The 24943-nt window shown below is 48.4% G+C and overlaps 2 protein-coding genes across 9 annotated transcripts; one reads left to right on the top strand and one right to left on the bottom strand.

The window, feature by feature from the left end:
• The first annotated feature begins 4300 nt into the window (after nucleotides 1-4300).
• On the top strand, nucleotides 4301-5382 carry C6H6orf120 (chromosome 6 C6orf120 homolog). Its single transcript, XM_057738736.1, has 2 exons — nucleotides 4301-4383; nucleotides 4618-5382. The coding sequence occupies exon 2, from the start codon at nucleotides 4649-4651 to the stop codon at nucleotides 5207-5209; it is 561 nt and encodes a 186-aa protein (XP_057594719.1). The 5' UTR covers nucleotides 4301-4383; nucleotides 4618-4648; the 3' UTR covers nucleotides 5210-5382.
• Nucleotides 5383-5912: 530 nt separating this feature from the next.
• Nucleotides 5913-23537, bottom strand: PHF10 (PHD finger protein 10). 8 transcript variants are annotated; one of them, XM_057738728.1, is made up of 12 exons: nucleotides 23392-23537; nucleotides 20771-20877; nucleotides 18791-18921; nucleotides 18065-18142; nucleotides 17042-17175; nucleotides 16802-16951; nucleotides 16088-16197; nucleotides 14336-14489; nucleotides 12264-12419; nucleotides 7632-7740; nucleotides 7181-7369; nucleotides 5913-6102 (listed from the first exon to the last, which is right to left on the bottom strand). In XM_057738728.1, the coding sequence occupies exons 1-12, from the start codon at nucleotides 23476-23478 to the stop codon at nucleotides 6017-6019; spliced, it is 1491 nt and encodes a 496-aa protein (XP_057594711.1). In that variant the 5' UTR covers nucleotides 23479-23537; the 3' UTR covers nucleotides 5913-6016. The 8 variants fall into 8 exon arrangements, with proteins under 8 accessions (XP_057594711.1, XP_057594710.1, XP_057594716.1 ...); XM_057738727.1 differs by having other exon boundaries at nucleotides 18065-18148; nucleotides 23392-23536; XM_057738733.1 differs by lacking the exon at nucleotides 23392-23537 and adding an exon at nucleotides 22906-23006 and having other exon boundaries at nucleotides 18065-18148.
• Between the last annotated feature and the right edge of the window lie 1406 nt (nucleotides 23538-24943).

The raw sequence follows: 24943 nt of genomic DNA, 5'->3' as shown, positions 1-24943 counted from the left end.
AGCAGGAACAGACAAGACAGTGAACGATCTCAGGACAGACGACGAGGAACGGTGAGAACAGCGAGGACGGTCGCGTTCACACGTGTGAACGGGGGGGGGCACAGGCCTGCTGCTCTGCTGTGTACACACAACCACCCAAAGTGCAGGGTCGTGGGCCCCTCAAGCCCACACGCTGAAACCCTACCCCACTGACGGTGTTGGGGTGGGCCTCAGGGCGTGACGAGGCCATGCCAGCGGGGCCCCCAGGAAGGGATCCGTGCCTGTAAGAGACCCAGAGAACCCCGCGCCTTTCTCCATGCGGGGACAGCGAGAGCACGCTGTTTGTGAACCAGGAGGAGGGTCTCCCCAGACACCGCGTCTGCTGGCAACTTGGTCCCGGACGCCCGGCCTCCAGAGCTGTGGGGAGTGAATTTCCGTTGTTTATAAGCCACACTGTCTGCCCTCTGTCTCAGCAGCCCTGACAGACCAAGACATGACTGAGCACTGCCCTCACTCCGAGGCCTGCACCTCCACCCGCAGCTCCAGGAGGCAGTGAGGGGCAGGGGACAGGGATGACAGCATCCGGGAGCGGGACACCCTCCCCACCCACATCCCCCATCACCAGAAGACGGCAGCTCTTCTCATCTGACTTCCCGAGGGGCAGTGTCTCTAACCCTGGGTGACATCAGACTCATACACACCAGAGCAGAAGTGAGCACCTCAGGGCACGAGAGATGTGTTCACTTTCCTCTACACACACCCACACACACGCCCACCCCACACACAGAGCTAGTGTAAGCCGCACAGCTACAGATCACAGTCTTGAGAACCCAGCTGGGTTGATGACCTCTAGATTCACCTTGGTGACGAGTGACGTAACAGCTGGGCTCCAGGTTTCTTTCACTGAATGAGGTCTGGACAGGAGAGTGCTGGCCGAGCGGGCCCGGGGCCCCCTGCATACTCCCAGGAAAGGGGCCCAGCGCCGGCTCCTGGGAGTGAGTCTGTGGCCTGAGACCCTGCCGTGCTGGGGACCACTGTGACGGTGATACAGCAAACCCATTTCCCCAGGTCAGGGGTCTGAGCAGCTGGGGCGTACACGGGTGGTGCGTGCCTGCACGGCTGACCCCAATCATCCCCGGAGTCCGAGGCCCAGCGGGCTTCCCTGGTCTCACACACGCTGTTGCTGGGACAACGCGCCCAGCCCGCCTGAGTCCCCCAGGGCATGTGAGGACGCTCCCGGGAGGTGCTGCTGGCCCGGCCGCTCGCCTCCGCTGACCGTCCTCTCGCTCAAGAAGCCCTGACCTGAGTACAGCAGCTCTTCTGAGCGGAGGACGGTCTGGGACCCCCATCAGAGAACTTATTTAAGAATAGCTGACACACTTTTCACACCTGTTAAAATATCTGCCCTCCTATTTCCAAGGCATGGCATCTCCCGCTGGTTTTCACCAAGCCCCTCCCACTTTCTGCCCAGAGCCACAGGCGCCGCCAGACCACACCTCCCGGCCCCGACGCCTCGCTGGAAGCCGTGCAGCAGCAGGGAGAAGCCGCAGCCCAGCACGGACCTCCGTCCGCTTCGGCACTGAGAGGGAGGGCGCTTCGTGGAAAGTACCTGGTCACCTGAGTTGCTGCCCAGGAGGGGTCACCTGACCAGCAGCACGGGGTTGGACTGTTGTACGAGCAGAAAATGAACGTCGACCGTGTCGAGCACCGACATGTGAGATTATTTGCAACAGCTGCCCTGGCACACCCAGAACCCGGCCCCCGGGGTGGGACTGCGGTGACCCTGCAGGACGTGGCTGAACGGCTGAGCGGGAGGCAGACCCAGGCCTCACGGTCCGCGTGACAGAGCATCTGGTCCAACTCCGTGTTGTGATGACCTGGAAGGCAGATGACCCTGAGGCCCCAAGGAAAGGACGGGGAAGAACCCGTGTCTGCAGCCCACACCTCAGCTGGCTTAAGCCAGCAGAAGCGAGTGGAAACAGAAAGTGTCCAGCTGCCTGGGGGCTCCAGGGAGGCAAGCGGAGTTGGTTGCCCCTTGAAGCTCCGGAGACCAGGGCCATCCAGACTCAGCCTTCCCGGAAAGGTCAGGTCCAGGACCTTCCCACTCAAGCCTCAGCTCATGTAACCTCCAGGTCTCAGCCATTCAGTCTCAAGGAAGACAAGCGAGCACGTGCACACAAAGAGAACAAGGCGGGCTTGCAGAGCGCACAGGGCGGGACTGCGGTGCAGCTGCGGACTGGCTCGCGGAGCTGCCGGGGCAAGCGCAGGCGGGCGCGCACGTGCGCCTGGGCGGGGACAGGCGGTCCCAGCAACAGCGGCAGGCTAGAAGGCGGGCCGCTGGGGGCTGGGCGTCTCTGCGGCCCCGCCTTCACGGCCGCAGGAGGGGCACCACGGCAGCCTCCTCCGCACAGGCCCCTTTACAAAAGGCCTGGAGAGGAAGGCCTAAGGGGAGGGCTTCCACCCCCAGGCGGCAGAGCCAGGGTCCGCTCGGGAAGCCGATCCTGCGCCCACCCCACCCATCTCGGCCCTGCTGCGGACCTGCCTCCCTTGGGAACGGAGAGTCTCCGGAGGGGCGCGGTCCGTGGGTCACTGGACCAGGAGGAACCACGTCCGGGCCTGACGGGGAAAGCAGTGCAGGCGGGGAGGGCCCTGTGTCCCGCTGGACGCCCTGCCCAGCCTGTGCCCTGGGGAGGTGGCTCTCCGTCTGGCTTCAGTCAGATAACAGGGGCTGCCCCCTGTTCCCCAAGCCATCCCCTTCCCCTCTGGAAACTACAAGATTCCACGTCCCTGGTAGCCAGGTGCCACCACGTGGCTGAGTTCCGGCCAGGGCAGCGGGAACAGGGAGTGTGGGCCTATGGAACACAGAAACCCTCCCACCTAGCTCTCCTCCCTCCCCCAGCCCCTGGCGAGATGGAGAGGTGTCTGAGTCACAGCTGGGAGAGACACTGAGGCGCGACACCCGGCCTGCACAGCCACAGGGACCCTGTGGGCAAGAAACATGCTATCACCTGTCTTTGCTTCTGCACTAGCCTACCCACACTGATAGAAATCCTTTACCGTTTTTCATTTACAAAAGCAACACACTGCAAAATATGTAAACAATGCAGCAGTAACAGAGTCGGCCTTTCCCTCCCTACCTCCCCTCCTTGCTGTGTCTTCCCGGTGGAAAGTCAACCTAAGAGTCCAACATGCACATCACAGGAACACGTCTGAAAGGACACACTACAGTTAGTTTCTAATGAGGTTCCCGTGTATCTCAGGCTACAGAAGCACTTTAGGAAAACCTGGTGACAAGTGGCTGCCACAGAGACCACTGTTTTAAAGTTGTCACTAAACTGCAGACACCAATCCCAGACAGCAGGAGGCAGTACATTCAAGACCCTTTCACTGACACAGCAGGGCATGTAAATTTGCAGAAAAGGAGAAAATCCATACAAGAATAAAAAACATAATTATTCTCTACTCCTCAAGGGGCACCCCTGTAGAAATCTTCTGCATCTAGTTCTGCGTTTTTTTTTCCTTTGTATAAATGTGTATACGTATGCTTTTAGAAAGAGAAAATTACTCCCTTTTGATTAAAGAAAGTCATAATCTCTTTCAGCAGCTAAGCCAGCCAGAAATGTGCCAGTTTATTCTTGAGTGAGGAAAACACAGTGCGGCAGTCAGACAGCAGGTTGAGTGCCCACAGTGAAATGAGAAACGGCACCATAACTAAAGAACCCTTAGTGCCTTACTTCGTAGCAAAAGGAAATATAAAGCCCTGCACAGCGGCCAGAACAGCAGACAGGCTCTAACGCGAGCGCCCCGAGGACAGAAGCAGCACAAAAAGGAGGCGGGGGAGCGCCACCCAACCGCATGCAGGCATCCCCGAGTTACTAGATACTTTACAAGGTGTTACTACTCTTTAGTTAAAAAAAACGAATACCCTCTTTCCGTCGGCCAGGCTGAGGAAAGCCCGATTTTACACACTTTTAGTTCTTGAGACACACATTGCGTACTTTCACGCGGCGTGAAGGAAAACGGTCGCCCGCCCACGCCCATAACCTGAGGAAGCGGCAGCCGTCAAGCCATCACCCTGCAGCCTCCCAACCAGCACCCGGAGGAGACGCGGGACGCGGAGGCACAGGACCCTGGCCCTCCCGCCGAGCCCGCCGGCGCACGCGCACCGCGGGGAACCCCCGCGCAGGGGCGGCGCCCCGCCCGTCGCCCTGGTTACGCGCCGCCGCGGCTGCGCGCCCGCACCACCTCGCAACTCTCGCGAGAACCCGGAGTCCCCGCGCTGCTCCATTTCCGGGCTTCGCCTCCCTTCCGGGCACCGTCCCGCCTCCGGACGCCTCACTTCCGGCTCCTCGGGCTCGGCCGCCCGGCCCGGACGCCCCCGGCGCGGCGGCTGCGGGAGTGGTGGTGAGTCCCGGGGCGGAGCCCAGGGCCCCGAGCCGCCCTCCGCCCGGCCCCGCGCTCGGTGGGACCGCGGCCCACCCCCGTCCTCTGCCCCTCCCGCCCCCCGCCTTGGCGGCGGTGCGCGTCCCCGCGGGTCCCCTCCCCGGGCCGGGCCTGGGCGTGAGGGGGCGGGGCGGGGCCCGGGCGGGGGGCGGGGCTAACCCCAGCCCTAACCCCGCCCCCCCGTGGTGTCCACAGCGCGGCCGCGGAGGCCCCGGGCGCCGCGCTCATGGCCGCCGCGTGGAAGCGGGCGCCGCCGCCGCCGCTGCTGCTGCTGCTGCTTCTGCTGGCGCTGGGGCGGCAGGCCGTGTGCGCGGCGAGCGCCGCCGCCGACGACGAGGCGGTGCCGGAGGAGTGGGTGCTGCTGCACGTGGTGCGCGGCCGGGTGGGCGCCGGCAACTACAGCTACCTGCGGCTGAGCCACGAGGGCACCATCGTGCTGCGGCTGCGCAGCGTGGAGGGCGACGCCGACCTGTACGTGTCGGACGGCACGCCGCACCCCAGCTTCGACGACTACGAGCTGCAGTCGGCCACGTGCGGCCCCGACGCCGTCCGCGTCCCCGCGCGCTTCCGGCGGCCCGTGGGCATCGGCGTGTACGGGCACCCGTCGCACCGCGAGAGCGCCTTCGAGATGCGGGTGTTCCGGGCCCCGGCGCGCGGCGAGGCGGCGCCCGCGGACGGCGGGGACGGCGGCCGCGCGCGCGCGCCGGAGGCGGCCCCGGAGGAGGAGTCCGCGCTCTGGACGCTGGCGATCGGCCTCCTGAAGCTGGTGCTCGAGGTGCTGTTCTGACCCGGCGTGGGGCCGCCCCGCCGCGCCCGGCTGCCGGCTGCGAAGACAGAGCCCTCGCGGGGGAGGGTGACCCGGGCCCCCGGAGCACGGAGCGCGGCGAGCGGCACGGTGGGTCTTGCTAAACCATCGGCAGCCCCGTAGGAGGCACGTGCACAATAAAGAGGTGAAACGCCGTTTTGCTCAGCGACGGAGCTTCTTCCTCGAGCTTCCCCGCGCCGGGAAGAGCGAGTCCGGCGTGTGGCGGCTCCTCCGCACGTGCCTGATCTTGGCCCCGCGTCCCGCGCTCCGAGCAGGGAGGCGCCTCCGGCGAGGCCTGGCGCTCAGGGGCGCCCCTGCGCCCGCCGCCGCGTCCTGAGCCCCGCTGCCCCAGGGCTCGTCGGCTCCTCCGTGGTTTTATCATCCGGGGCTCCCATTAAAATCCTTCCGTTGTTAAATAACTTTGCTGTGCTACCCATGGTAGACCGGAAAGGATACAGATTAGGAAAGTTTCATGAAAATAAGAGTAACTTTTAGGCTAATGGAGTAATAGTTAAGTATTTCAAATTAAGCTGCATGATATTACCACTGAATTTCTGGAGACAGACAAAGTACTAAGACAAAAAATCTTGGAAGATGGAACTATTTTTCTACCTGAAATTGGGTTCAAGGGCAAGAGTAGCTTTTAACAGAAATAAATCAACTTGCAGATTTTAAGCACAGTTATTTTCAAAAAAAAAATCTTTTATTGGTATAAGAGTGAGAATGTTGTAAATAAACTGGCACCAAATACTTCATTTAAATGCATATTACAGTATTGAGGTCAGAAAACTACCCCACTTTGCTGTTTTTCCCCCTTCTGCCCACTTTCCTGGGTGTTGGGGGGGCCCGCTGACAACAGTCACAAATCCAGCGACCTAGGAGAAAAATTGCTAGTTAATACGGGATGAAAGTTAAACTTTTTAGGACTGAATTTTAAACCCATTTAGCGCTCCTTCCTTAGCAAGGGCTATTGATAATCCTCACTGGATGTCTGGTGGGATAGGCACTAATGAGTTCCTTAATTTAAGAAGAAAAATGCACACTTCCCTTAAGGTAATCAGTGTCATCGATGCCCTGTGAAATACGCAGGGGGAGGGAAGGGGTCATGGGAGAAGCTTACTAATGACAGAGACCTTTAAAAAATTATAATCCTTTCTGAAATTCAAACACTATCATACTTTAAAAGTTCAATCATACAAATCCTAATATAAAACCTGTTACTGAGTTTGGCTTATCTTCAACGGCAGCTGTGTGTTTAGCGGCAACCGCTCAAGTCCTGGTGCCCCTGTGCTCACACAGCACTCTCACATACATCAGGTGTCTGACAGCATTGTGACAGGCTGCACGACATACGTGATCTGAATCACTATAGAGTTCCCAATAATTATTTACGTTGCTTGCATCTCAACGATTCCCAGGAAACCTAGGCATATATTTTATAAAGTATTAGTGTTAACTATGCAAATAAGTTCTAAAGTTACACAATTATGTGTGTAATGTTTTAGTCCAATTGCTGTGATTTATTCTGATTCTGTGTCCATTCTGAAGGTATCTGGAATTGTTACGCTGCCTCAATTTACAGAAATCTGGTTTAATGTGTATAAAGGCACAGCAGTCATTTTTAAGTTTCTAAATGACAAAAATAAAATCAAGGATCTGAAACAAATTGATGCTACTGCTTCAGCTATTTCAGTAGAACACTGGCTCATTCTATATACACTACGCTCTACTTCCAAAACTTACAGGCAGTCTGGTATCTCACTTGTCCTTTACTCAGCTTGTCTAAGGATTAAAACACAGGTGGATGTGATCAGAGCTTTGGTCACTTCTTATAAGCAGAAGGGTCTCCAGGCCCTTCATGTCATTATGGTGTTTATGCAGCTTCAAAGAAAAAAAAAATGCTGGAAGAGTCCCTTCACTCAAAGATAACGTTCCTTCTCTTTTAATCTTTACCTGATGGAATAGCACCAAGGCCCACACAAAAAGTATGATAACCTCTGTCACACACATCACAGAACATCATTTCTTCTTCATGGTGGGGCTGTCCACATATAATGCAAGTCTTACACTCCATACACTGCCATGGGTAGGTCTTAATCATAGAAACAAGCTCCATGGTCATATCCAGGCAAGAAGGATGGCCTAAACCAAAACCAGTATTAGTTGTATTTCACACAAGCGTTTTTAACTTAATATGGCATAATAAAGTGCTAGTTTGCTTGGACTTCTCAAGAATGGCTACAATGTTTAACTGCCAAAGAGAAATGAAAACACAATGTAGAAGAAAATACATGGATTTTATATATTTGATGATTCTTTGGTCCAAGTCTAGCTGAAACTAAGAATCCTAGTTTTCCAAGCAACAGACAGGGTGGTTAAAATGTGAAGACAAGTCAGTACTTACCACTGTTATCACACTGGGAGCAGTGTATAAGTGATTCAGCCTTCCCTTTCTTGTTGGACTCCTTACCCTTCAGACAAATTCCACATAGAGCATTTGGAATGACCTTTGGCTGGAAGGGTAGAAGAGGGCTATAAATTCATGCCAAAAGAACTTACTACGGGTTCAAAAGGAATTATTACTGTATTGCCTTATCTTTACTTCTGATAACTTGCTAATGAGGACCTTTTGAAAGACAACCTGACAGGAATCTGCCTTCAACACATAACGGCTTACCAACTAAAGCCTTAGATTTCATCCTGAAATTCTGTCAATGGCATGATCTCATGTCAAGATTAGAGACAGCATTCTGCACCCCCCGCGTGCCCAGTGAGATCCGTATGATGCGCTGGAAGGGAAGACTAAGACACTGTCAAACGGCACTGTTAACTGAAGGAGAAAATTCTAAGTACCAAGTGCCCATGACACGGCAGTTAGGCTTATTCCCAAAGAGAAGACTCCATTGTAAGCAGCTTATATGCTGATTTTGTTTAAAAACTGATATTCTCCAAAGTTGTGAAGCTACATCTATAAAATCTAAGTTACAAAATCAATGTTTTAACATTTTTAATTGAAAGATGTCTCGTGCATACATTGTCATGTGGGAAACCAGGCTGTGTGCTTATTCCCTTTGCATGTCTAATACATTAATAAAAGACCCTATATTTAGAGAAAAAGCATTCACTATGACATACAAAACATGAAAGAGAAAAGTAGTTCTCAGATGAGCAAGATATGAAATTATCACTTAAAAAATGTGCAGAACCCCCTATGTTTCAAGTACCATTCATTTTTCAGATTAAAAACATGCACAATCCAATGAAGACATCTCTTTAAAAATCACGTGGCAACACATGGAAAAGAACAAAGAAGGAGGTTCACTGCACCTGAAACGAGGTGGGTGGGGGAGGGGACACTGGCACACCACAGCCTTGACCGTAATAACATGCTGCTCACTGGCTCCACGTGAACATGGAGCAGTGGTGGGGAAGGAGAGAAAGCCGGGCCCCAATGTGAAATGGAGGCCGGGGGTGTTTTCATTCACTCACTCGCTCATTCATTCGTTCATTTATATAAAAACTGGGAGAAAAAAGTATTTTAAGTAGAAATACTGTATTTGTTTTATTACAACCCAGCCAAATGCACCTTATGTTTCCCTTTCCTAAGTCACTGAATCAAAGAGGAGCCTAAACAAATTCCAACTGTGCATACTGTATCATCCCAGCTTTGAAATGTCTTACTGCCACCTTCAAAATCTCCACAGCCTAAACAACTTGTTCTTAATTCTTTAGGTTACTTTTTATTTTTTAAATTATCTCTCTTTACAAAAGATGACAGAGGCATTCAAAAATAATTTTTGGCTTATTTATTTAAAAAAAAGTCAACCTTATACATAAATATAATAAAAACAATAACTCTAAACAATCACAAATGTCTCTACAAAATAATAAATATCATGGAAGTTAAAACATACATATAAAACTTGACTGTCGACTATTCTACATCTCCTGTATACCTTTATACCCTGCTCCCCAACAAAAGGATAGTGTCACATGCTCAAACCTCTTAAGTCTCGCAGTGTAGTTACCCTCTGTTGTTACTGCTACATTCTAAACATAAGGTTCCCACTGTGTTTTCTTATACCTAAATAAAAAATAGCTAGGAAGTGCACTTCTATGATCCAAATTCTGGTTCAGTTATGATCAAATCTGTAACTGCCATAATATACAGCAGAAAGCTACCTCTCAATCCACCAATATCAGAACTATGTTTTGGTTATGGTACCTGCACTAAATGTAAAAGATACACTTTAATACTTACAGTTCAAGTAAGATACTGGCATACTAAGTACTTTAATATTTTTCAGTAAAGTCAAGGAAGTAACCACACAATATTAAAATCTAAATCGAGAACTCCTCATAGGAGATCCTTTACAAAAAATCAAAAGGTATAAAACACAAAGCTAGTCATTCACATTCTAGAGCAGTTCAAGTTCTACAATCATTAAAATGTACATTGAACACCTACGATAAAAGAGACACCAAGAAAATTCTAGGTTTACTTCTAAACTTAAAATCATAATATTTTGTTAAACCAGTTAAAATTTTTCTTACCCAATAGTCTTCATCTTGATGAAAAGAGGGAGACAGCGGTGGAGAGGGAGGGGGAGGGAGAGAGACAGAGACAGAGAGAGACAGAGCTTTGCAGCATTTTCTATGACGATGCCACAGCTCAATATAAAAAATACTTTGTTCACGCAAACGCTCTGAGCTCTCTCAGAAGCCACACCATTCACATCCGGGACTGTACATGTCGGGTACCAGTCGCTGGTTGGGAAGCTAGTCTCTCAGGGTTCGCAGAGGTGATGGAGAAAGGGAACTGTGTGTGGAACTCCCTAAAGGTTAATGAACGGAACCCTACATATGTTGGATGGAGACAGTACTACTTCATAACAGCAACAACATCACAGTTTCACTACTGACAAGAAAATTAAAATAATCTCCCTAAGAGTTCTCAGCATCTCAAATAAAAGGCTCACAATACACTTATTTTCCTGCTTGAAAAACAACCAAAGACAGTGAGACTTTCATGGTAGCACTACTATAGTATAGATTTTAATTATACACTTATAACAGGCTTGAACCCTAACAATTATGCTTTAATTTCAGGTTAATGTAACCTAAACAATACTGTCCTACAAATTAAGGGCAAGCATTAGTGAATTTTATTAAGCAAGACATCAGATACATTATAATTTTTCTTAACTCCCATATTTTAAAACATATTTATATATATGACCTTCAGCTTAAAGTACCCTAATATTTAGGCACATCTTGGCTTATTAATACTTTTCATAGAGAGGTTAACTTCTCACAAACATGTTCACATTAATGTATTAAGTCTAGATACTGGTTGTTCCAAACTCTAAAATACCTGAAACACTGTTAGGTACTAAAAATGTTCACAGAAGGCTATTAACATGCGCACTCTGCACATCAGACTCCCTCCAGTACTATCAATTCAGGTCAATCTGTTTGATTTCTTCTATCTTAAATCAAGGGTAGCGCTGAATAGTTCTTCATTTTCAGCCTCCATTAAAACATCTATTTCAATATTCTTTCTTTTTTAACCCATGATTAATCCAGGCTTGCTGTCTGAAAGGTCTACTTAGCAATGACTGTGTGCTTTGAGCAGCAACTCCCACTCCAAGCTCCTCCTGAGCCAGAAGCACACTGCTTAGCACACACAGCAGGCTAAGGTTCCAAAATGTAATCTTTGGAGTTCATTTGCTTTCAATTATTAAGTATTAATTTAAATCTTCAGTTTAAAAAATTAGATAAGCTATATGTGTAAAAACAAGGACAAAAATCACATGGCTGCAGCCTACTGCAGCCATCCTTGCTGAATGAAGCTGGGCTGAAAAAATATGTACTTGAAACCTGATGACGTAAAGGCATTTTCTAATTACATATGGACTACTTATTTGTTAAGTTGTTTTTTTACTTCAGGAAAAGAAAGGCAGTGGCCTATTAGAAGGGCTCTGCTCAGGTGGAAGGGACACTGGCCAGCGCCCGTGTGAACCTGTGCTTCTGGGTTACACACCTCCACCCGGACCTGACACACACACACGTGTTGAGCAACTCCGCTCAGCAAAACTCTTCCGTCAACTTACTCTGAAATGCTTCTTCAAAACACCTTCATCACCACGTAACAAGCATATTGATACACCCCAGACTGAAAACTGTATGTTTTACTATTAGCATTCAAAACATAAAACTCGCAGCTACTTCTACTCCTTTTATGATACTCTTAAATCCCCATACGTCAGTAAGGCTACTCACCTCTCACCCAACCCTCTGAAGGGGAAGGGGCAGACAGCAGGAGGAAACAATAAAAATAATAATATTGCTGACAGCATGCTACTTGACTCTGAGAATAACCAAATCAAAAAGTTAACGAGTAGATCTAAGCCAAATCACCTTGCCAGATAAGGTGTAAATCCTTGTCATAGAATTGCACAGGCTACTTGTCAAGGTTAGGCTAAGTCACCACAATGTAAACAAGTTTTACTATTTTCCACCAGGTAGTTAGCTGAATTGGGCAAATGGATTAAATAATTCTCAGACTGAACCCAGATGGTTAACAAAAGGCACCACAGAAACGCAACTTGGTCTCAGGGGTCTTCCCCCCCCCACCGCCCAGCTCAGCATGTTCAGCTTTACTAAATACCAGATGCTTTCAATGTCAGACCATGATGATTTCTACTCTGAAGAAACAAAGTATAAAATTCTGCCTATGAGATCACTTTTTAACAACCCATACTTGCCTGGTTATCATTTAAAAGAAGAAAAAAGATTCTCTTATCAATTGTACATATACAGAAAACGGAAGCTAAAACCATAGCCGAAGTGACAGAAAAGCCCCCAGGAAAATAAAGCAAAAAGGACAGAGGCTGACAGAGGGCACACACCACAGAAGAACAGCCAGTGAAGCACAGCAGGCGGGAGCTCCACAACTCTGAAATTCAAAGTTAAAATATTTCAGGGAGAGAGGCTGGTCAGGAAGGAAGCTGAGTCAGGGGCTTTTTTCTTCTACCTTGTACCCAGGAACTGACTTGGACAGTACAGAACGTTTGGAAGCATCTTTCCGTGGAGGAGCAGCCTTGTCCCTGGACCGCTGTCTTCCCTGCAAAGGCTCCTCCTGGCCTTCGGGAAGGCCCTCCCCCTCAGACACGTTGCCAGAGGAGCTGTCCTGCAAGTCAAAGGCACAAACAGAGGTTCCTTGGAATGCATGCAGACTTGAGTGTGAATTCTGAAAACTACAGAATATATCCAAGAAAAGGTTTAAAGTTCCATCAATTTAAAAATAAACAGGTAATTCTAATCTAAGAAAACATTTTCCAGTGCAGACTAAGATAAGTCATGTTAAGACTCATTTGCCCATCTTATAAATACATTACAGCTAATTCCATTTATATCAGCAAGCACCTTAATCGACTTTGTTTTCTGACTTAAGTCAATAGGAAGAGAATTATCTCCGTTAGCTATTATTACACCACACAGCTTCAACACCATTTTACCATGTCACAAGGGAGCATATTTGTTTCACACAAAAATATTCCTTAAAAAAGAAACTGCTTTAAATAAGTGTGGGTATTTTTACTGAGTAATAAAGGTCATTGAAGAAGTTCTTCATGCCCACACCTGTATCTTCATAATGTTAAACTATGCAGAAGGCCAGAGTCACCAAGTATTTACAACAGTATCAGACATGTTTTACATGTTCAAAGTTTAGGAGTTCAATAATCAATTATTCATTTTTTAATTTAACATTTTCTAATTAGAATAAAAGTGTTACATTCATATAAATTATGAAAATTATAAGAGAAAAGGTTCAGTTACCCATAGGCACCCTGATATGGATGACATGCACATTCTGAGACAACTCCTGGGAACAGGATGCAGCTCCCTTTTTCTAGGTATGTGTTTGTACAGATACCCAGATTCACACACTAACACACACATCCTACCTACATGTGCCCTCATTTTTTAAAACACAAAACTGAATTACATTGTATGTGTGTATGCATGCCTACTTTAATATTTTAAGTGTTATGTGCAATTCATCAGGTCATTAAATATTCTGTGACGTGCACGTCTACCATGTAAATGAAATATATCACCCACTGTGGACATTAAATTTATTTCTAATTTCCGCTACAGAAAATACGGTTAACACTCCAATGGACATTTTTTCCTAATCAAATTTTGTTACCATCTGATCAGGTTCTTGGGATAAATTCTATTAGTGTACTTGCCAAGTCAAATTCCATGGAAGTTAAAAATCTTGGCGTACACTGTGAAAACACGTTCCCAGAAACCTGAATTAACCAACACCCCCACTAGCGGTGTGGGAGAAAGTCGACCTCATCACACCCTCGTCGCAGCACAGCACCCCTGCACCCACGTGACGGAAGGAAAGCAGTATCACCACTTCAGTACCGGAAAAGCATCTAACGGTGTGCAACATGTACCATTAAATATGCTTCAGAAGGTGTCCGTGACAAAGGAATGGAGTGCCCATTTAATGCTAGCACAACCCCGCGTTCAGGTTGGCTAGAAAGGTATAAATGGCCAGCTGCTTAATATGCCATGCTCAATAAAAATCAACCCCCTGACCTCCGGCTTCTTTGTTCTCCTTCAGTTTCACAGGGCACACCAACTTTCCCACTGTCCTGCAACTGCATTTTGCTACAAAACAAGTCACCCAGGAAAATCTAACAGCACATCATGTTGGTAATCTTCACATTTTCCTAGATGAGGCCGCAGACGTAATTAAGCAACAGGACCACAAGTTAACGTGCTCCCCCAACCCAAGACAGTTAAGTGTAAGACTGTAAACCAATGTCTGTACCCTGCCGAACCTGCTTGTGAAAACCACAAAGGGGCAACTTCAAGTATAAAACTCACCAAAGGCCACGCACAGCTAGTCCACACCAACACAGAAAATAATAACCTCTCCTGACAGAAGCTTCCTGGAAATTATATGCAACTGTCCTTTCTCAAAATGAGGGTAGTGAGACAAGTTCCATTTAACCTTCTAGGAAAGCAATCAGCAAAAGCTGAAAGGAAGCGGGGACACCTCGTACTGCAGACACGCGTCCTCACCGAAGTGCCTTTATTCTTCCGCTTCCCATCACTGCGGCCGTCCTCAGCATCATCTGAGTCACCATCGCTATCAAGGGCAGGGAGCTCAGGATCCAGGGGGGGCTCATAGAGCGCTGTGTTTAACGGCAAATATCGCAGCTCATCCGGGGAGTACCTGAAAGTCAGAGAGAGGATTTTCAGTTTTCCAATTGTCTGTTTGTCTGTTTATCTATTTATCTACTTATTTACTGGCTGTGCCGCACAGCTGTGCGGTATATTACTTCCCCGACCAGGGGTGGAACCCGCGCCCGTGCCCCCTGCAGCGGGAGCTCGGGGTCTTAATCACTGGACCGCCAGGGAAGTCCCCAGGTTTCCTTTCTTGTTCAATATGTGGGGACTAATTCTGAACTATGATAACAGCCTTAATGTTAAACCCAAATGCTTCTGAGAAGTGATTAGAGGCAATAAATAATTTTTTCATTTTGGCGCTCCAATAGGGACAAGTAATAAATAAAAAGCCTAAACATTTTCTCACCAGACTAGGAGTGTAAAACATACACTTGATTCTTATTATCAAAAGATAACGTCTCTCCCCTTTACCCTCAACACCCCCCACCAAAACGTCAGCAGACGAGGATGAATCTACGGCAATTCAGACTCCTGCCTGATCGCCTCCACCTCTCGACTTCCTGCGCTGTCACTGCCTGTGCGCAGCCGCTGCTTCACCAATAAGCAGGTAAGATAACAAGTCCACCTCATGGAGCAAATAAATTAACACAGGTAAGGCACAGCGGTGCATGGTACAGGACACTGTTTGAGAAACAAAATTTCCAGTAACAAATTATTTTAAACCAATTTGTGAAGCGTGCATCCTAACAAACGTGATCATCTCTTTTATCCGAAACTAGGGATTGGCAACCACTTCCCCAGGCCAGTCAGCACACGGCCCGCTGACAACGTCCAAGCTGTCCCCACAGGACCACACAGGCAGCTACAATCTCAGAATCTCAGTCGGGAGGGGACACTGGGTCAGCACCTGATGCACAGGCAGGTGGGACACAGGCCTGTCAGTCAATAATAATTTGCTTTGCCCAAAATGAGAAAATTAAAATTTGCTGACCCATGATTTAAAGTTGACTTCCAAACAGTATGATCCTATAGTCTATTTTAAATACTACTGTCTAAAGAATATCCTCTATCCTAGAAAACAAGGTTTCTTATGAAGTAAAAGCTGAGATTTTGACACGAGTGACGCTGCGAGCCTTGTCTTCAACCAGTTCCAGGTTGGAAAGGGGAGACAAGCAACGTTCTTGCCTAGGAGAAAAAGCAGTGGCCAGGCCAGATTACAGGAGCCCCCAGGGCGCCGCGCCGCCTGGGCAGCCACTCTGTGCCCTCCTTCACGCCCTCTGCAGGTGAGGCCAGTGCCTCTCTCACTCCCATCTGCACGTGTGAAAATGTCTGGGGGCGTGCATGAGAGTCTGCATCTCCAGCAAGCTACCAGGCGACACCAGTGCTGCTGGGCCGTGGACCATGCGTTAGGAGCGGAGGTCTGCAGGGCCCCTGGCGACTGTCCGCAGAGGCACTAGCAGCTGGCAGGGAGACGGCACCCAGGCTTCGTCAGCAGACGTTCAAGTTCTGTAGAGAGTACTCTTCACACAGACCTCACACATCGTATGATGATGCTTACAGAGCTAAAAACTTCTAGGAGGCAGACACAAGGCTCTGAAGTCCCTCACCAACACCACTACTAACGGTAAAAACCCCACCCAGTACCTTTTGTAATACTCCTGGAACTGTCCGGGGATGAGGGCCACCGGGTAAGAGCTGACCTTGGTTCGCTCTGTTGGTAACACCTTGTACTTCCCTTGAGGCACCTGGATAACCTGGGTTAACAAGGAGAGGAACACACACCTGGTGCTACGCGAAGGGTCAGGCTTTAAGAGAAGAGTCCCCTCTTCCTGTCTACTGTGCTTCACCCCCAAAAGCTAAAAATATCAGAGACGTTAGGAGCTATAACCTAAGGGGACAGTTGGTATTTTCAGCCCTACAAGTGAGTCTGTCTGGCCGTTTTCCATGGCCATCATCTCTGAGGAAAGGCAGTGTGTCTGCTCACCACATAAGGGCTACTTCTAAAACCTCTGGAGCTCAACTTCCTCATCTATGAAGCAGAAATAACACTAGCTTTAACCTCAGGTGGTCAGGATGAGAAGTACATGAACTACCATGGAAATCTGTTACATCCAGCCCGGGACACACGAGCAGGCTCTGCAGCCACCAGACTGCCTCAGCGGCACGTCAACCAAACGAGACGTATCTCACATGCACAGAGGCGGAGCGAATATTATCAGGCACATTAAAAACAACAGCTTCGGTTCTGGGGAAGAAACGTGGACTGCTGGTACAAAACATTACGATAAAGGTGTTAAACAGCCTACAGTAACAGTTAATTAGGGAAGTTCAGGGACGAATAAATGTAAGAGATCCTACATGTGTCTGCAAGTCAAAATAAGCTCTTCTTTCTTCCATACGTTCCCGGTTTAAGTTGCTGTTAAATTCAGCTGCTTTTTTGGCAGCTTTCTTAATGTACTCAGGCACTTTGCTGGCTTCAACTTTCTGAGTATTCTGTTGTTGCATTTGCTGAAATAAAAATATTACAGTTGGAAGTCATGTGTAACTTTATAAAATGTCACTCCCCCAAACCAAGATGCTGGTTACCTCAATACTTACAGAATACTCTTTATAGTGATCTGTAATTCGCTGGCGTTCTTTTTCTTGTAGAATTACAGAATATTCAGCATGTTTGGCTGGATATTCTTTAATCATTAAATCAATTACTTCATCACTGCGTAATGCTGTTAAACCTATTTCAGACCAAAAAAAAAAAAAAAAGGTAAAGAAGCTCTTTCAAGGTTAAGGCTAAGTGAACTTACCACTTATCAAAATCTGCTTTTCCTTCAGACTACTCTACATTTAAGAAGTTTTCCACTAGTCAAAGCAAAATATTTTAATACATTCAAAAACAATAAAAAAAAATTCATAAGTCAAACAATTAAAAAAAAATAGATTACCAAAGTTGCAGAGGTAAATAAATCAATTTTTCAACCAAATTTTTTTTAGATTATATGTAAACTTGCATCCCTTTACTAGAAACAATTGCTAAATAATGATGCACACTAACCACTGGCAATCACACAGGATATTAGATGAGAAAAACAAAGACTTTTTCAATATACTTCAGTTCTTAGTCTTCAAGTTCAATATACTAGAAACATTCTGGAGTCAACTCAAACTTCACCAAAAGCATCAGCATACACGCGAAAGTCACACAGAGAATTTTCGAAACTCATGTATCAGACTGTTCCAACTGCTAAGATGAACTCCCATGGCTTTATATTAAAAAGTTGCCTTCATATATTTATGAAAGGAAAATTACAAATAAAGCATGGAGATAATTACACATAACTAAAAACTGAGCAAAATCTGCCTTTTAAGAGACAAGGACCAATACTTTAAAAAATTACTGTACACATTTTGCCCACAAAACATACACACACTGACAATTCTGTGAAAGTTATTAGAAAATGATATTGTTATAAAACAAAACACCATTCTCCTTCATATTTTAACAATAATGAAAAATGTAGTTAACAATTTAGCATTTAAATAATTCAATTTAATCATTAATTTTGTAAAATATTTTGGGAAAGAAAAGAAATGCTCATCTGGTATCACCTCATAAGTGTTCATTACCTAGAGTGCACTGTGTTTCTGTAATGACATTTAGCTCTCTCAGGTACAGTTTCTCCTTATGAGACAAATCTCGTCGCTCTAAATCTCCAAAAAAAAGAACAAAAGACTATTAAAAATAGTCTTTTGCATTTGTAACATTATGCATTTGTAAAAATTTTTAAAGCTTAAAAAACTTTAAAAAAATGTTTAAAGTTAAAATCTTAATAGATTTTAAAAAGTACTCCGTTACATATTCCAAATATTAAAAGACCACACCAAAAAAGCTTACAAATTGTAAAAATGAAAGCTAAAATAAAACTGAAAACCGAATAATCCAAAGCAAGAAGGTAAGACAAATAACTATATTAAAGTAGTTGACGAAATACAGCCTTTCTCAAGTTCAGACACAGCTTTTGGAGCTGCCTCCATTCCCAAGGTCAGGAGCAAAAGTCAAGAATCAAAACCTTTGGTTCATTAATGTGGCTACAAAATGACTTTTCCCTTAAATTTTTTTTCCAGGGAATTTACCTTTCTTGTTTTGCTTGTAAATCCGTTTATAAGGCATAAGAACAAATTGACAGTAGAGAGGGAGATTGAATGAGAGCTACAAATAAAAATCAGCCAGCAGAATACAAAATATGTTATAAATAATCGTACTCAAATATTCAGAACTTGACAAGCTATCAAAAAGAATCACTATTAGTTAAAAGTTAGATTTAATCTGTTATATAAACTAAGACTTAATACCTGGATATTTCCGTTTAAAGGAGGTCACACCCAAATATTCACTGACTTGTTCTTGAAGCATATAGTATTCTCCTGTTTCATCAGGTGGCCATTTGTACTCTATCAAGTTTTCTGCTGGATAGTAGCTAAAGCTAAGCACAGAAATATATATTATGCCTTAAATGTGGCTTTTTATAAAGTTTTAATGATTTTTATTTTGAAGGATATTCATTTTTAAAGATTTTTGAGAATATATTTTTAGGATTTGGAAAAACTATTTTAATTATTTAAATTCTCAGTCTTGCATGATTTTGTAATACAAAGACATTCTCATGATTTCATATGCATCAATGAAATTACAAAAGAGACAGAAGAAACAACCATCTGGAATACTAAAGCGAAAAGTACGTTGGAAATAACACTTTCTATACACCACCACCAAGAACAGAGACTCATCACTGTCAGGGACAAAGGCTACATTTTCAGTTTTTGCAAATCAGGGGAGTGATACCAGCTCTGAGTTCCTTCTCATGGGCTTAGCACTCACAGCCACTATTTCATGCACCCGAAGTATAATCAACTTCTGTTTCCCATCTGCTGTTCAGTGAGTCACAAACAGCTGAGAAAGCAGAACTCTAAAAACCTGTTTCTCAGTAAACTGAACTATAAACCACACAGATTCCACGTACCCAGCGCACTGCAGATCAATTCCAATCCTGAATAGCAAACACTACAGATGTCTGGACCTGGACCAATTCAACCTCTATTTCATCAGCGGATGATGCAGGCAGACTATAACACCATTTTACGTGTCTATCCAGTTAAAAGTAACAGACAAAAGAACAGCTTTCTCAAAAGTGGTGCTGGGAAACCAGACATCCAAATGCAAAAGTATGACATTTACCTGCTATCACACAAAAAAATTAATTAAAAAATGGATCAACCACCTAAATATAAGAACCAAGACTAGAAAACTCTTAGAAGAAAACATAGGAGTAAATCTCCATGATCTCAGAGTTAGCAATGGATTCTAGATATAACACCAAAAGTACGAACAACAAAAGAGAGTAAATAATTTGAACTTAAGCAAAATTAAAAATCTTGTGTATCAAAAGACACTACCAACACAGTTAAAAGTCAACCCACAAAATGGGAGAAAATATTTTCAAATCATGTCTGATATGTTTTAGATAATTAATATCTAAAATATACAAAGAACAGCTACAACTCAACAACAACAACAAAAGCTTTAAAATGGGCAGAAAACGTGAATAGACATTTCTCCAAAGAAGATATACAAATGGCCAGTATGCATATGAAAACATGCTCAATTTGACTAGTCATTATGGAAATTCAAATCAAAATCACAGTAAGATTCAACTTCACACCTTTCAGAATGGCTATTATCAAAAAAATGGAAATATAACAAGCTGGAAAGGAAATGAAGAAATTAGAAACTCTGTACATTGCTGGTGGGAATATAAAATGGTGCATCCACTATGGAAAACAGTTTGGCAGTTCCTCAAAAAGTTAAACAGAGAATTGCCACATGACCCACCTATTCCACTCCTAGGTATGTACCCAAAGAAAGTGAAAACAGGGCCTCTGAAGAAATATATTTATACACCAACGTTCAAGGCAGCATTATCCACACCAGCCAAAGTGTGGAAACAACCCAAGTGTCCATCAGCAGATAGAGATAAACATGACACAGAATATAATTATAACAATGGAGTATAATTCAGTGTAATAATATAATTATACACTTAAAAATAGTTAAAATGGTGAATTTTATGTGTACTTAACCACAATAAAAAAAATTTTCTTTAATTGCACTAAGTAGCAAAAAGCAACTTTGGTGTCACATTGTAAAACACAATAAAAACATTCCACAATCTTTAATAATTCCTTTGCCAGGGATGGGGGATGGGGAGGAGGGCGCTGATGCAGAGGAAAGACACGTGCCACAGAAGACACCAGTAAGCAAGAAAATGACCTTACCCAAGATCCTGGCTGGAAGCGTCGCAGCTCCTGGAGCTGTCTCCCGAGCCCATTCGCCGCCTTTTGGGTGGCTGGGCCCCATCATTTGAGTTCTCTTCATTATCATCCTACACATTTAAAAGATTCCAAAAACAAGACAACGAATAATAAATAAGGAAAGATTAATTACGTATGCGCCCAGGTTTGCTAAAAAGGCTCAACTTAAAGGCTTTCTAAGGATTCAGCACGTGTTAACTCCCTACCACAATTAACGAGGGACAAGAATCTGGCACGGGCACGACCTGGGAGAAACTAAAAACCAACCTTCCACACAAATCGAAGTGAAAAAAAATGTCAATAAACTTGTAAGTCTAAATCTACCTTTGCTTTCTTACCAAGAGGTTAAAATGCCTTCTGCTTTAAAGAAACACATAAAGTTGCTGTAACACTCTGAAATGAAAGCAAACCCTCCTACCCTAGCTAGGATAAACATGTACAGATCATTTAGTGTTTAACTCAACTTATAGCTGGTTTATTGGACTATTATAATTGACTATTTTAGGCACTTATATCCCTATGAAAAGAGGACACAAAAGGACTAAAAACAGATGACCAATCCTGTTAATTTCTTTTCTTACATTGCAAAAATTTAGCAAAAATATACTCTAATAAGAGTTATCGATTTATATAGCAACACACGCTACCTCCCAAAAAGGCTTAAAAAAATTTTCAGTGACATTCTCCATTATGTGACAATATCAAGGCTGTAAATTAGACCATTCCATTAAGGATATGAATGATGCATCAAATGTCAGGAAATTAACTTAACCACATATTAGCCAAAGCTTAAAAAAGTAGACTCAAAAAAAAAAATCAAGGTTATGTAACTTCCTAAGACAATACAATTTTGTTCAATGCCATGGTTGTAAGCGTGCAGAGATGGTAAGCATGCTGGTCAGGCACGCCAAAGCTGGACCGTCCGGAATCTTACTGGGCACTGCCCTTCGCAGGCTGAGGGGTTATCCTCTGTGAGCCGCTCTTTATCTGTAAAACTGCGACTACAATACTGCCTCCATGACTTGGCTCATGCAGGGATTAAATGAGTTAATACAACACAGGAATCACTCAGGCAAGGCCTAGCGGACCAGTGCTCAGTGAAAGTTAGTTAATATGATTGTGATAATTATAGTCTCAAAAGGCTCCACCTGTTAGAAGTTCACTCAGATTCTTTACCAAATAGCAAAAAACCCCAGTTCTTACAAAATAAACATTCGATTGAAGAGCTCTGTGCATTCCTATTAAGAAAAGGAACCAGGTAGGAGATGAAGAACTCTCTAAATCTATTCTCCAAAAACTTACTTAACAGGAAGTCTCCCAACTCAAACATTTCATATTCAACAAGCATTCAAGGATCACTTCTATTTTACTTGCTTTTGAGCCCCTTAAGGATTTTAACGTCCATTTGTTTAAGCACATTTCCCTTGGCTAAAATACTCAGACACTCAGAGACAAAAAGGGGAAAACGCAAAGTCCTCAAAAAAGCTGAAACCACAACCTCACATGTAGCGTCTGAGTCTGCTATTACAAATTCTAGGCCAATGCGTAATGACATAAAGCGAACAGCAGACAGGTATAACAGCAACGTATTTCCTAAGAGCAGGACGGAACACAATTAAGTTACAAGAATTTGCCTGCAGCCTCGGTACTGACACGGACGTGCAGGTTTCAGGGCTGCGGGATCCCCGAAACCAGATATCTGCATTTCAGAGTCCCGGGGGCTCCCACCTCGGGATTCCACACGTCTCTGCAGGGCGCACGCTCCATGCCGGCAAGATCCCCCCAGCCGGGCCTGGGCTCCGGCGGGGCGGCCCCGGCCCCGCGCAGGCCCCGCCTCAGGCCGCGGGGCCCGACCGCCGGGCGACCCCGCGCAGCCAGGGCAGCGCCCGGGAGGGCTCCGGAGCGGCGGCCCCGCCGGCGGAGCGCAGGCCCACGGCGGCCGCCCACGCCGGGCCCCACCGCGCGCCCCCTTCCACGCTTCAGTCACAACTAACGCGCTGAGGCCGTACACATCCCTCCTCCCTCCGGCCCTCCCGCCACTCACTCGCGAGCGAACTTTGAAAACAAACCGTCTCGACGCACGACCCCCTGCCGCTCACCCGGCCTCTCCCCGCTCAGCTCTGCCGCGAACACACCGCGCGCGCCTCGCCCGCCCGCCCAGCCCCGGGCGGCCCGCAGAGCCGCACCGCCGTCCGCCCGCGGGCGACAGGCCGCGAGGCGCCGCCCGCCTGCCTCGCGCCCCGCGGGCCCGCGTCCCCGCGCTCCAGGAAGGGCGCAAGCGTTTCCGACAGCCGCGCCTCAGACGCAGGCGCTCCCGCACACACACGGCTGCGCAGCCCAACGGGAGGAGGACGGCCCGCGCCGCCCGGAAAGTTTCCTCTCCGCGCCCAGCGGAGCGCCCGAGCGCCGTCGGCGCGGAAACCGCCAGAAAGACTCGGGACCGAGGCCGCCCCGCCCCCGCCCCGCGCGGGGCCCCGCGGCGGCGCCAGGGCTCAGCGGGCCGGACGGGCCAGCCCCGGGCCGCCCCCGCCGCCCCCCAGCCCGGCCCCGGCCCCCGCCCCGGCCCGCGAGCCGCCGCTCCTCACCTTCGGGGACTGCGCTCCGGGGGTGGCCGGGTCGCTGTCGCACGGCCGCGGGGACAACGCCGTCCCGGGGCCGCCCGCCGCTGCCATCAGCCCGAGCGCCCCGCGCCGCCGCCTCCGCCGCCGCCGCCGCCTCGTCCCGGCCGCCGCCGCCGCCGCCGCCGCCGCCGCCGCCGCGCGGGCCGCCCGCCGCCCGGGCCCCGCCCCCTCCGCCCGCCCGCCGCCGCCCGGGGGCCGGCCCCTGCCTCCGCGCGCCCCGCGGCCCGCCAGCGCCGCCGCCACCGCCATGGCCGCCGCCAGCGCGCCGCCCGCCGCCCGCCGCCGCCGCCGAGCGCGCCGCCCGCCGCCCGCCGACCCCGCCGCCGTGCGCGCCCGCGGGGCCCGCCGCGCCCTCGGCCGCCGCCTCCCGCCGCGCCCGCCGCCGCCGCCGCCCCCCCCCGGCCGCAGCCCTCGGCCCCGCGCGGCCCTCGCCCGCCGCCACCCCGCCTCCCGGCCGCCGCCGCCGCCGCCCGGCGCGCTCCGCGGCCCCACCTCCCGCCGCTCCCCTCGGCCCCCAGCCCCGCCCCGGCCCGCCGCCCTGGGCGCGCTCGCCGCCGCCCCCTCCCCGCCGCCCCCGGCCCGGCCCCTCACACGTCAGGCCTCTCCTCCCACCGCGCCGCGCCCGGGGCTCCCGCCTCTCGGTTCCCCCTCGCCCTCCCCCTCCCTCCCGAGGGTCCCTCTCCCCCTCCCTCCCCCCTCCCTCCATCCCGAGGGTCCCTCCCCCGCCCCCTCCCTACAGGGGTGCCTCTCCCGCCGCTGCCCTCCCCCTCCCTCCCGGGGGGCCCTCGCCGTCCCCCCCCTTCCCGGGGGTCTCCGGCCCCATCCCCGCCCTCCCCTCCCCCGGGGCCGCGTCGCGGTGGGCTGCGCGGGCCCGGCCTCGTCGCCCGGCGTGCCCGGTTCCCGCTCGCTGCGCGTCGTCCGCCTTTGTTCTCTGCTCGCCGCCTCGAGCTCCGTGGGGCTCCTGACCGCCTGCCACGGAACCTGTGCTTTGCGGAGACACCCTCGGCTGGCTCTCATTTGAAAAGTTTATCCGCAGCCACCTCGCTGCGTGCGGAAACCGTGAAAAGTACACGTTCACGTACGACTTTGCTGGGATGCAGCTGGTGCGGCAGCTCCCACCCGAGACGCGGGAGCGAGCGCACGGAGAGCAAAGACCGCGCGTCCACAGCGGGACCTCTGGGGACCGTGCTGCCTCCGTCGGACTGTGGCTCCGCTCTTTCTGGCTGCAGAGCCTTTAGCCGATCATTGACTGAACCTTCAGGGTTGTTGCAAGGTGTGTGCGATGGTAGGCCCATGAAAGTCACCGAGAAGCTCAGAGACGTTTTATTTGAACTGAGTTCATTATGAATCCTAGTTCTTAGGCTTCCCCTGGTCATTTTTGGACTTCACCAAAAATTAAAAGAAAAAAAAAGCGACTGAACCTTAAATAACACATTCTCGTGCTGTGATACGATGACAGTGGTGCCAGGAATGTGTTAAAGTTGACCTCTCTGCAGACACTGTGTATCCGAAGAAG

Source organism: Hippopotamus amphibius, chromosome 6, assembly GCF_030028045.1.
Source record: "Hippopotamus amphibius kiboko isolate mHipAmp2 chromosome 6, mHipAmp2.hap2, whole genome shotgun sequence".
Lineage (NCBI taxonomy): Eukaryota > Metazoa > Chordata > Mammalia > Artiodactyla > Hippopotamidae > Hippopotamus > Hippopotamus amphibius.
Note: the sequence above shows the minus strand (reverse complement) of the source record. Positions and strands in the feature narration are given on the sequence as shown.